At 39.1% G+C, this 11,911-nt stretch overlaps 1 protein-coding gene across 1 annotated transcript; it reads right to left on the minus strand.

The window, feature by feature from the left end:
- Positions 1-308: 308 nt before the first annotated feature.
- LOC109433416 (peroxidase skpo-1) lies at positions 309-4,062 on the minus strand. The gene is made up of 6 exons (XM_029862737.2): positions 3,688-4,062; positions 3,204-3,630; positions 1,100-2,153; positions 843-1,031; positions 593-782; positions 309-530 (listed from the first exon to the last, which is right to left on the minus strand). The coding sequence occupies exons 1-6, from the start codon at positions 3,740-3,742 to the stop codon at positions 364-366; spliced, it is 2,082 nt and encodes a 693-aa protein (XP_029718597.2). The 5' UTR covers positions 3,743-4,062; the 3' UTR covers positions 309-363.
- Positions 4,063-11,911: the final 7,849 nt, after the last annotated feature.

Raw genomic sequence — 11,911 nt, forward strand, 5'->3', positions numbered from 1 at the left:
AATGTTGTAAACGGGTAGATACTATACCTATCTTACCACATTCCAAAAGGTGTGTCAATTGGTTCAAATTTGACTGAGTTATAGTGGAAAACAGACGAATATAGAACGACGTTTCGGAGTTTTGTTTTTTTGTTTTGTGTTTTTTTTTTTGGACGTTTCGTAGTTTCACTGAAATTTCAAATCTTAACTTTTGCTCCGAAGTTTATTGAAATCTAAAAGTGAAAACTTACCATTATATCAGAGAATACAAGGTTATTTTGGGTTTTGATTTTAATTTGTTTCCGGATGTAATAAAATGTGTTGTTTATTTAATATTTTTTATTTACATACCTACAGATGTATGCAATCTTTGTATGCCATTTTTCAAAGCCTACAGAATAGATGACGTTTGCTTTCCATTTCCTGGAAAACTTCATCTGCAGAGAACGTCTCCGAGTGAACGAACCACGGATTGCGTGGTAATCGTTGTATTTCTCCAAACAGCCCCAACAAAGTCACCATGTCGATTGAGTTTATCAGTTCTTTCATAGCTACAAATGGAAACAAAAATGAAAACAAACAAGTCATGCTATCTACAGAAAGTTTACCGTACCGGGTGACATAAACTGATTCCAGGAGTAGAAAAAGCGATCACTGCACATCAAATTTTTGAACTGAACACATGTCGACGCTGCCACCGTCCTGGGCATAAAAGATCCATCTGGTATTTCATTTTCGAATATCAGGAAAAGTGCGTCTATATCAAATGGACTCTCGTAATGTTTTTTGAAGACATCTATCAACTGCAATTGATGACCTGTGTATGCTGGGCTTGTTCTGGACATAGTTATTTACATACTTACCTCTTTGTAAAAAATGTCATTCAAGTCATCAAATGAATTGTAGCATTTAGTCGGATTTTCGGAGATCCTGTCAAAGTAATGCTTATACAAAACCAATGGGCATAAACCTGCGTCACGACCTCTTTCTAGATCCAGACACAATAGGCAGTGCCCATGTACTCCGTCATCGGTAAAGAAAGTATTTATGAGCTGGAAAATAGAACCGGCATTTAAAATTAGATGACACTTTTAACAGTCTACGAGAAATCTAAAATTACCGTTTCCGATAAAGTGTCAACGCGAATCGAATCGTTGAACATTCCCTCTATTACGCTTGGGCAGTCGAACGAGTGGAAGTTATGGAAAAACTCAAACACTGGTTTTTGTATATGTTGACTGTCTTGTACTACAGTGAAATGGTCAGGAATCCAAACATGCTGGAAACGACCGGGAGCGTTAGTGTACGTCGACGATACAGTCGATTCCAATGTTTCATCGTACTCGCACGTGAAGTTGCATTGCTGGAATAGGTCGTCGCCAAACAAGCTATACAGCCATTCGTCGTAAACGATTCGTTGGTAGACGCCAGTCGTTAATGCGCGGCATTTTTCTGTAATTTCCTCCGTATTCCGATGCTGTCCGCAGGATCGTACTCTATCGATGCAATAATTATGAAGTTTGGCAAATAAGCCAGCAATTGCCATAAATTGAATGGATATGACATGATTCCGATCAAATGTGTTGGATGCTCCGCAGTAAGATGTTTTTAGCTTCCCGTTTTCGTCGTACTGTTGGCCATCAGCGTACATTCCAGATAAATCAAGGTAACTCGTGGCGGTGTTCCTTTTGGTCGGGTACCTCAAATCGCATTGGTCATTTGCATTTTCAATTGGACTGAAGTTGAGGCATTCAACATCCTTTGGACCATAGTTTGTATCATTAGGAAGAACCTTCAAAGGCGCAGTCAGAGGAGCTTTATACGGGGATGGCCCTTTTCCGTCAGCCAGGCATCCCCGGAACCCACCGGTAGCATTGCGAGCACGCTTCATCACACGACCAATCATATCCGACGTGACAAATTCAGCAAACATTAAACCGAAAATACTGAACATGTGTTCGGCAGACGATTTATCAGTCGACAATTTGCTCAATGCACGTTGTATATCGCTTACTACTTCTCGGTTATTTGGCAAAGTTTTTCCGGTTGAGCTTCGGCGCTGTTTTGAAACAAAATCGTCAAAGCAGGGCGCTATTTCCAATTTCAAGGGATTGCCTGCCTGACCCCAGGTTGCGTGTCGCAGATTATTGCAAATACCATTGTAAGAGCGGTAGCTGAAACAGAAAGTGGAATATGACTTAAAAAAAATATATATATTTTTCAATTGGGAAAACTTGGATTCAGCATGTCTGTACTTGAAGTATTAGAGAAGTTCTTAAGGATTTAACAAAGAAATACCACACATTTTCAAGAGCACAAATCATCGGTTTCCTGCAATAGGGGTACAACTTAAAAAATGTGAATTTTCAGAATAAGCGTTTGAAAATTGGGCATCTCCTTTCAGTTCACATACTTAATTCACTGATCGTTTGACAAAAGTAAACTAGTTTTGATGGTTGTATCACGAAAAGGGGCTGTAGGACTATCTGTTTCATGAATTTTAGATGACTATTTTTCAACGACTTTTGAAAAATTTGACTGATTTTAATTTTTTTTAGCTGATTTTCAGTTGTGCCCTTTTTGCTGAAAATTGGTAGAAATGCCAAAATCTCGCGTTTTTCAACGAATTTTGAAACGGGTCTTTGTGAGATGAAAAATTAGATAGTTTTTCACCATTTGTAATCAAAATCTCAAATATTACAAATTTTGAAATGTGACCCTATTGCAGGAAACCGACGAAATCTGAAGAACCAAACAAATGACGGTTTGCACTGAAAAGCTGATAGATTGGTATAGCGATGGGCGATTTTGAATCGATACTGTCGATTCAAAAATGTATCTTTTGCAAAAAGGATCCTCAGCGTAAACCTCAGCGAAATTTCGGAATGTGGCTTCGTCATTTCGCAGTAGTCTTTTAATCAATTCTTTTTGGTTTTTGGTACACAAACTATCAGCTTTATACAAACTTCATTTGATGTAGAATAACTGAAAGGCATCAAGCAAGCAAGTGGTAATGTCGTTAAGACGTCAAGCTAGTGACTTATAATAGACTTAAATGTGATTAATCCAATTTTATGGCAATCATAATTGGATTCTGGAATGTTCAACCTTATCACTAACTACTGCAACTCCCAACAAGTCGATATCAAACTCCATTAAATTTTGAACTTCACAATAATTTTACCACTGTTCACCATTAACCACTGCTATCACACAAAACTTACGGATACGATGGATCACATTTATACAGCGGTTTATGTTTGCATTTTTCCAGAGATAACGACTGGTTTACACTCGGACATCGACCTTCCAGCAGGTTCCTCACAGGACACTTTGCTTTTTCAGACAAATATTCCAACAGAATATCTGTTGTCATCGTGTTCTTCACTCCTATTTCTTCATCAGTCGATAATCCACCGGTGGAAAACAGATTATAGTCATATTCACTTTTACTGATCAATGAACACGGCTGATCTGTAAAGCTGGATTCCCACTCGAAACGGGTGTATGCTTCACGTTGAGCCCAACGTTCCAAGTCCTTCCAATCGTAAACCTCGGGGCATCGACTATCGCTGGCACATTTGACGGGAATACGGCATTGCCGACTATATTCGTTATAGTACAATGGGTTATCAGGTAAATGAAGATCGTCTGCAAATGCACTTGCATATTACATGTTATACAACCAAAGTAAATTTTATAAACTACCAAAGAATGCAAAAGCAACCGAAAGCAGGCCCAGTGTTAATGTGAGTCGAAGCATTTTCCATGTACACGGTTTACTGCCAGGCAATACACAGCTGTCACAAGCGAACTTTCTACTGCGACTTGAAAATCGGTAATTAGGCGCAGCTCTGTTCGTTCGGCCTGCTTTCAGATTTAAAAGTAAATAGACACAAAGTATGTAAAAAATGTTGACATGTTACGACGGTACTGAATGTTGTTATGGCGGATAGACAAATACAACTGCTTAAACAAAAAGTAACAATCCACGCGCTAAGCCAAGCACGTGACTCCGTTGTAAACGAGTGTGTACGTAAAAACAGAGCAAATTTCATGAATGAACATTAACTCTCTAATGTTCTTTTTGCCTTTCTCGTACACCAAGGTGTACCGAAAGGCTATATGTTCACTCCAAAAACGAAAATTTGATAGAGCCTCCGGAGGGGTCAAGTCTTATATACCAATCGACTCAGCTCGACGAATTGAGGTGATGTCTGTGTGTGTGTATGTGTGTGTGTGTGTATGTGTGTGTGTGTGTATGTGTGTGTACAAAAAAACTCACATCACTTTTTGGCAGTAAACCTCAACCGATTTTATTGACCGACGGTTTATTCGACGCGGAATCTGGTCCCATTGTTTCCTATTGAAAATGGTTCAGATCGGTCCAGCCGTTCCGGAGTTATGGCCATTTAGGTGTTCCGGACCTGTACCCCACGAAGGGGCCAGATATGAAAACGCTACAAACCCATCCATGCGGCACATCAAACTACGGCATTTTCGATAACTTGATGAATGGCAAGCAGAAAAATAGTCTCAGACCATATCTGAACCGGTAGTGTCCCGGAACCGGTTCCGGGTGTCCCGCCGGAAGTGACCAAACATAAAAGTGAACTAAACCCATGCATGCGACATATCAAACCGCGGCTTTTTCGATAACGTGGTGAACAGTAAGCAGGAAAACATTCTCAGACCATATCGGAACCGGTAGTGTTCCGGAACCGGTTGCAAATGTCCCACCGGAAGTGGCCAAGTATTAAAGTTAACCAAACCCATGCATGCGACATATCAAATAGTGTCTTTTTTGATATCCTGATGAACAGAAAGCAGGATAATATTCTCAGACCATATCTGAACCGGTTGTGTCCCGGAACCGGTTCCGGGTGTCCCGTCGGAAGTGGCCAAATATAAAATTGAAATAAAACCATGCATGTGGTATATCAAACCACAGCTTTTTCGAAAACCTGATGAACAGTAAGCAGGAAAGCATTCTCAGACCATATCGGAACCGGTTCCAGATGTTCCGCCGGAGGTGGCATAGTATAAAAGGTAATTAAACCCATGCAAGGGACATATCAAATCGTGGCTTTTTTGATATCCTGATGAACAGTAAGCAGGAAAATATTTTCAGAACATATCTGAATCGGTTGTGATCCAGAACCGGTTCCGGGTGTCCCGCCGGAAATGGCCAAATATAAAAGGGAACCAAACCCATGTAAGCAACACATCAAATCGCGGATTTTAAGGCATCTTGATTTAACAAAAAAAAAAGTTTCCCGCCATATTGGGGACAACCGGTAGTGTTCCGCAACCGATTACGGTTGCCTCATCGGAAGTGGTCAAATGTAAAGGAGAACCAAACCCATAAATTCGGCACATTTAATGACTTTTTAGGTAATCTGATGAACGGTTAACAAAAAAAAATCATAGACCATACTTTGGAAAACCAATAGTGTGCCGAAACCGGTTCCAGGTGCCCCGGCGGAAGTGGTCAAATGTAGAAAAAAAAACCAAACGCATACACGCAGCACACTAAATAACGGCTTCTTCGATATCGCGAAGAACGGTCAGCAAGAAAATAGTCTCAGGTCAGTAGTGTTCCGGAACCAGATTCGAGTGCCTCGCCGGAACTGGCGAAATGCACGAATGAACCAAACCCATACATGCATTACATCAATTTGCGACATTTTAGGAGAACTGATTAATAATTTGCATGAAACTAGTCTTAGACCACATCAGGGACAATCGGTAAGTGGTAAAATGTGAACCGAAAGTTGTAAATGTGAAATTGAATCAAATCCATGCGTGTCGTACCATAAAACCACGCTTATTCGACAATGATTGCTGTCAAATTACCTGTGTAAACTTTCAATTCGATAAACTAACTCTATTTTAGTTTTGTTTAGATTGTATGATTTGTTTTTGAACACAAATCTTACAGATATTGTGGTGGTACGAATTGATAGCTTGTACATTTTACGATTGTTGGCTTCCGAGGTTCACTGCGGTTGATCACCAAACGGATCAGGTGTCGGAATGCACCAAATTAGAACTTTCGGAAGTAGCAGCTGCACGAGGAGCCGCTGCGGGTGTAAGTAACATCACAATATCGTATCATTTGTATCTACAGTGTATTACACTGAGACATTTGATCATTTTTTTAATTCAACAAATTTTGAATTAGCGGGGTACAAGTTAAAAAGTGTCTAATTAAAGAGTGATGAATACGCGGGGTTTGACAGTACATCAATAGCAGCTTTTTTGATAACTTCTTCTTCTTCTTCTTTATAGCTCGACCTTCGCATTGGAACTTGGCCTGCCTCTCTTCTCCTTAGTGTTTTTTAGAGCACTTCCACAGTTAATAATTGAAGGGTTTTCTTTGCCCGCCATTGCATGAATTTGTATATTGTGAGGCAAGTTCAATGATACACTATGCTCAGGAAGTCGAGAAAATGTTCCCGACCGGAACGGGAATTAAACCCGCCGTTTCCGGATTGGCGATTCACAGCCTTAACCACTAGGCCAACTGGAGACCCTTTTTTGATAACACGATGATCGATTCGTAAGAACATAGCCTCAGACCATATTTTAGACAACCGGTAGTGTCCCGAAACTAGTTCTGGGTGTCCCACTGGAAGTGGTCAAATGTAAAAGTGATTTGTACCCATGCATAAGATAAATCAAATCGTGGTTTTTTTAGGTAACCTGATGTACGTTAGCAATGATATTGCCTCAGACTATATTTGGGAGACCCGGTGGTGCTCCGGAACCTGTTCCGGAAAGTAACCAAATGTACCATGCGACACATCACATCACGGCTTTTTTAATAACCTGAGGAACGGTTAACTAGAAAATAGGCTCATATCACATTAGAGACTTGATGCTCCGCCGGAACTACGAAAGTAAATGAAATCAATGCAAGCGATAAATATGTGTAAGAGAACAAAATCTTGACATATTGAACCCACATACAAACAGACGTCTCACTATACTCACTACGTTCTTGTTTTTAACGGTCAATAAAATATAACCTAGAATGTGCGGAAAAAACTTTATCGAAGACCGCAAAGTGATCTGTGAATGTGTAAAAAGTTATATCTTAGCTTGTTAGTATCGTCTTGATATTGATCAGCTCCCAATGTTAGTGAAGGTACTCAAGCAGTCAACTGAGAAATCTGATATTATTCAGCTCTGCTTTTACGCTGAACACAACGTCGGAGTAGGGTAAGTGTACCAATTATGGCTATAGTACCATTTATTCGCTATAGTTGATTTTCACCCTTTAACGATATATATCAACAATAAAAAAATGTTAACAACAGATCGCGTTCACAAAAGATGATTGCATTCATTTAAAGTCCACATTTTGCTCAAATTATGGTAGAAATAAATCATTTTCCTTAAAATTTTGGCTTCCTTGCACCCTTTTTCGCCATAGTGTACCAATTACGGCTAATCCCATAAGAAATGCAAGCAAATAGTGCGAAAAGGAACCGAAGTTATAAAATGTAGCCATAACTGGGACAGGGTTCCTATCATTGGCGCACGCTGTAATAAATACTAAAATAGTTTTGGCTCCGTTTTTATATTTTTCCTGTAAAGTATGGAAACTAAACTATCTTTTAACATACTGGTGACACTCGTTGATCTTCTCGTTATTTTTGTACAAATAGTTTTCCTTAGGTAGTGCCATAATTGGTACAGGCACCCTATGTGCCATCAATAAGTTTTAAGTCAATTCAATGATGGCTTTGATAAAATGCTTGCTTTTCTTAAAAAATATCAGGATTCAGGAACACTTTGACTTACGTCGACGGAAAGATCGCGAGAACATATACGACGAGAAAGGCACTATCACCTCTAGGTGGATTAATTTGGGTTTTTTTTTGAACTTTCTGTGGTTTAATGGTCAGTGTTCATTGTATTGTAGTTGAAGGGTATACATTTAAACACAGTGCCTCTGAAGGCGACCTCTTCATCTTCACCTTGGCGTAACGTCCTCACTTGTACAAAGCCTGCTTCTCAGCTTATTGTTCTATGAGCTATGTTCGGGAATCGAACTCGTCGTCACTCTCAGGATGATCAAGCTGAATAGGGGTATTAGGGGCATAATGGACACCCTAAGCAAATGAGTGCGTTAGGCCTGTAAAAAAGAGTAAAACTTAACATATAATCAGTTGTCTTACAACTTTAACTTGTTTCCTACGTCTTTCAATCATTTACAGCTGGTAGAATGTCTTTATTGTGAGGAAATAACGAATTGTAAAACGTGTGTTTTTCAGGGCTGGCAGGAAAGATACGGGGCGAAATGGACACCCATCGGGGCATAATGGACACCCCTGCATATTTAATGCTAATTCTTTGGTTACATCGATCAGTTAAGTAATTTGCCTACGGAGATCAATACCACAGATATAATACTCCATCTTAGACGAGTTTACATAACATCTAAGTTAATTAAACAAACTTTAGGCTAAAATAATCGGATCGATTATTTTCAAACGCTCTAAAACGCCTAACAGTATGCAATGAACGTACATCCATTCGTAATTGCCAGTGTTCATTTCGCCCCGAATCGACTACAACATTAAAATTCCTATTTTAAGTAAATTCTGATCAAAAATAAAATACTTTATCCATTGCTAAATCTTCGTATACATGTAGATAAGGTAACAATTCACTTGTTTTTGTGGTAAACACACTTAAACACTCGTAATACCTTATTTGATGCTGCTTCGAAATTATAAGAATTTCACCATATGAAAAACATATTTCAATTTCAATGATATTTTGGTTATTTTGAAACAATATAAATGGTACTTTTGCAAAAAAGAACCATGTCTTGTTCCTTTACACTTATGCATTATTAGTTTTACATAAAAGTCAACGGTTTCGGCAAAAACAGGGGTGTCCATTTCGCCCCGGGTGTCCATTATGCCCCTAATCCCCCACCAATGTTTTTACAGCTGCGGCTATAGGGTGCCTAACAGTGTGGCTGGGTACCCTTTTCAGTGTTAGTTCATGCAGGGTTAGGAAGTTTAAACTCGCACCCACATACTCGCCGATCTACTGAGGGATCGCAGGTTCGGCATCCTAGCACTTGTTGGGCAAAATCCATGATGCAAACGATTAGATGGTGATCATATTGATCATACGAGAGAGAGTTGGGACTTCGGCATTCTAATTTGGGGTTCGCCGACGCATAAGAATTGCTTGTGTCGGCGACGCGTCAATTAGAATGCCGACGTTTTTACTTCGGCGAACTTTTGTTGGGGATACTTGATTTCACATATCGACTTCGGTCTAAAATAAATCAATATGTACAATACCATCGAACAGTGCTGCGGCAACACACGCTAGCTGGGAACAGCTTTCATTGTGATGGGATGTATGCAGAAGCGCGTGATCGATTGGTGGCCAATCGAAGAAAGAATGTGCCGGATGAGGATCAAGGCCCGATTCATCAGTCCTCGCCCCGCAACGGCTTCGTACCTTGAGCTGAAATCTGAGAGCCTATTGACGGACGGACATGAGGCGATTGAAAGGTGGAAACAGCACTTCGATGAGCACCTATATGGCTTGGAGAATGTAGGTACAAGAGACGAAGGCAATGGAACATTATTACTGTATAACTATATAACTTTGTAACTTTATGACTATATGGGGTCGGGAGGGAGCATCAGGGCATCATTGAAGTTGTAACTGTACGACGGAGTGGATTGCCATCCGGAGTGTGGTGAGAAGTAACTATAACATCCTTGTAGATGGGTTCTTCTATCCCAACAGTTGCAATGGATATGACGCGCCCTTCTTGTGACAAACCATCCCGTAGAAAGCTTGACAAGTAATGTTAATTTCATTATTCACCCTGTTGGGTCATACTGTTGGAAGAAGATTCTCTTAATCCCGCGGATTTCGTGTAAGTGTCTCTACTTACGGGTCCGCCACACCCCCTTTTGGCCCTTCATACAGTGGTGTGTTGAAGTCAGTGTGGTAATGAAATTGATCTTTGCTGTTAAGTGGAACTGCATGCAGAACAAGACTCAAGCTAGGATGGTGGCTACCTACATACATACATACAAGAGACGAAGGCAACGCACAGTGTTTTATTTCGCCGATTTCGCGATCAAAATTGAATATCTTCAAAACTAATGGTTTTAGGTACATGTTGTCTTCGGAGAAGTTTTTTGATGAAAAAGGGCGCATATTTTGCCAAAATCATTTTGATGATTAATCCACCTAAAAGTGAGTTAGAAAATTTATTTTTTCTAAACTCACTTTTAGAGTCAAGGTGTCTTCGGCAAAGTTGTAGAGAATCAAAATACAAAAAACTTTGCCGAAGACACCAATGTCCTATGTCTTCAAAATTTTGAGATACAAAGAATTTAGTATAAAAACCCCTTAAAACTTGTTTTTTCAGTATAACTCTTGACTGGTATTTTATTAATTTTTCAAACCTTCTACAAAGTTATCACAAATGACAAAATACATGTTTTTGTAGAAGGAATCAAGATTCTATCTCTTATAGGAAAAATGTTATTACAGATTTTCTCCTTATTTTAGGTCAACTTCAACCTTAAAAATCTCCATTCTACGCAAAATTACGCAGCTGAAATTTTGACAGCTGATTCTTCTATGTTTTTACTATCACGTAACGGTAATAACTTTTGTACACTTCAGGAAACACAGCCTTTTTTCACTAAACAAATGTCTGATATTTTTCATGTTTCAGCTTAAAACTTTTTCCATTTCCCTCAACCTTTGTCAAATAATAGTCAATGATATTCTATACTCAATTCAATACGTTGCAACGCGTTGATCCGCACTTTCAGAAAGCGCCAGATACTCTGGTGAACAGTTTTGATTTTCCCCGATGTGTACAGGGTGCGGCAGGAAAAAAATGCGACAAGCTCAAGGCACTATTACACGCTAAATATAGGATATATATGTGTATTTTTTCATGACAGTGTATCAGTCAATGTCTATATTCTAGCACTGAAAAATAAAAATGAACATATTTGATGTTCAACATGTGATAATGTAACTGCGCGCTCAATGGTCATTAAACAAAATGACTATAACAGTAACAAAATTAGCTCAAATTCGATGAACAACCAGACCACACTGATCCAGATCCATGTAGTTTCACATACCAGATGAAATAAGTACATATATTTGATCATATTGTAGAGAAAATCAAAAATTTTGTTTTGTCAGATGTGAAATTTAGCGACCTGTGCGATTTTTTTGCGGTTTGAAAATTCTGGTTGTCTTCATCTTCAGGCGCCGTCCTGTAAAGGTTAGTGACCAAAATGGGAAATTTTTTAATTAACTTTTCAGAAAACTAGCCTATTATAGATCATGGAACGTTGAAACATAGATTGGTTAATGTCAAATGGACGAAAATGAGGTTTGAAGTTGAAAAAAACTTTCGCATTTTTTCCTGCCGCATACTGTACGCAACACTTTTTTGCGCTTTCTGATTGGTTGTCACAGTCAGCGTTTTTTGTTTAATGGTTTCATAGAGAAACATTTCCCTATGAACACAAACACGTTCTCCCAGTGAGCCAAAAAGAGAAAGGTGATCAAACGTCAGATACCTTTATGTGATAATATACTGACTGAAAAGGTCTAGGTGTGAGATACAATCGCGAGTGTCTTTTTTTATTTCTCATTTGTCATACAATAGGACTGGTAGGACAGGTGCAGGAGATGTGCCTGTTTTTATCTTGCATATGAATGGTTAATCAATAATATTGTAGAGGTTTTGCCGCTCATTGATGTTGCATGCACAGATTTGATGAAAATCACAGTGGGAGAAGAAAAAACAAGGTTCTTTAGTTGAAAAAAATGAAAAATATCAGACATTTGTTTAGTTAAAAAAGGCTGTGTTTCCTGAAGTGTACAAAAGTTATTACCGTTACGTGATAGT

This window comes from Aedes albopictus, chromosome 3 (assembly GCF_035046485.1).
Source record: "Aedes albopictus strain Foshan chromosome 3, AalbF5, whole genome shotgun sequence".
NCBI classification, from domain to species: Eukaryota; Metazoa; Arthropoda; class Insecta; order Diptera; family Culicidae; genus Aedes; species Aedes albopictus.

What these genes read in the sequence shown, in the direction of transcription:
- LOC109433416 (XM_029862737.2), bottom strand. Translation starts at nt 3,742, where the DNA reads ATGCTTCGACTCACATTAACACTGGGCCTGCTTTCGGTTGCTTTTGCA. An exon ending in TTGACACTTTATCGGAAACG is followed by an intron (nt 1,032 to 1,099) that starts GTAATTTTAGAT and finishes TCTATTTTCCAG; the next exon opens with CTCATAAATACTTTCTTTAC. An exon ending in ATGACATTTTTTACAAAGAG is followed by an intron (nt 783 to 842) that starts GTAAGTATGTAA and finishes CATCAATTGCAG; the next exon opens with TTGATAGATGTCTTCAAAAA.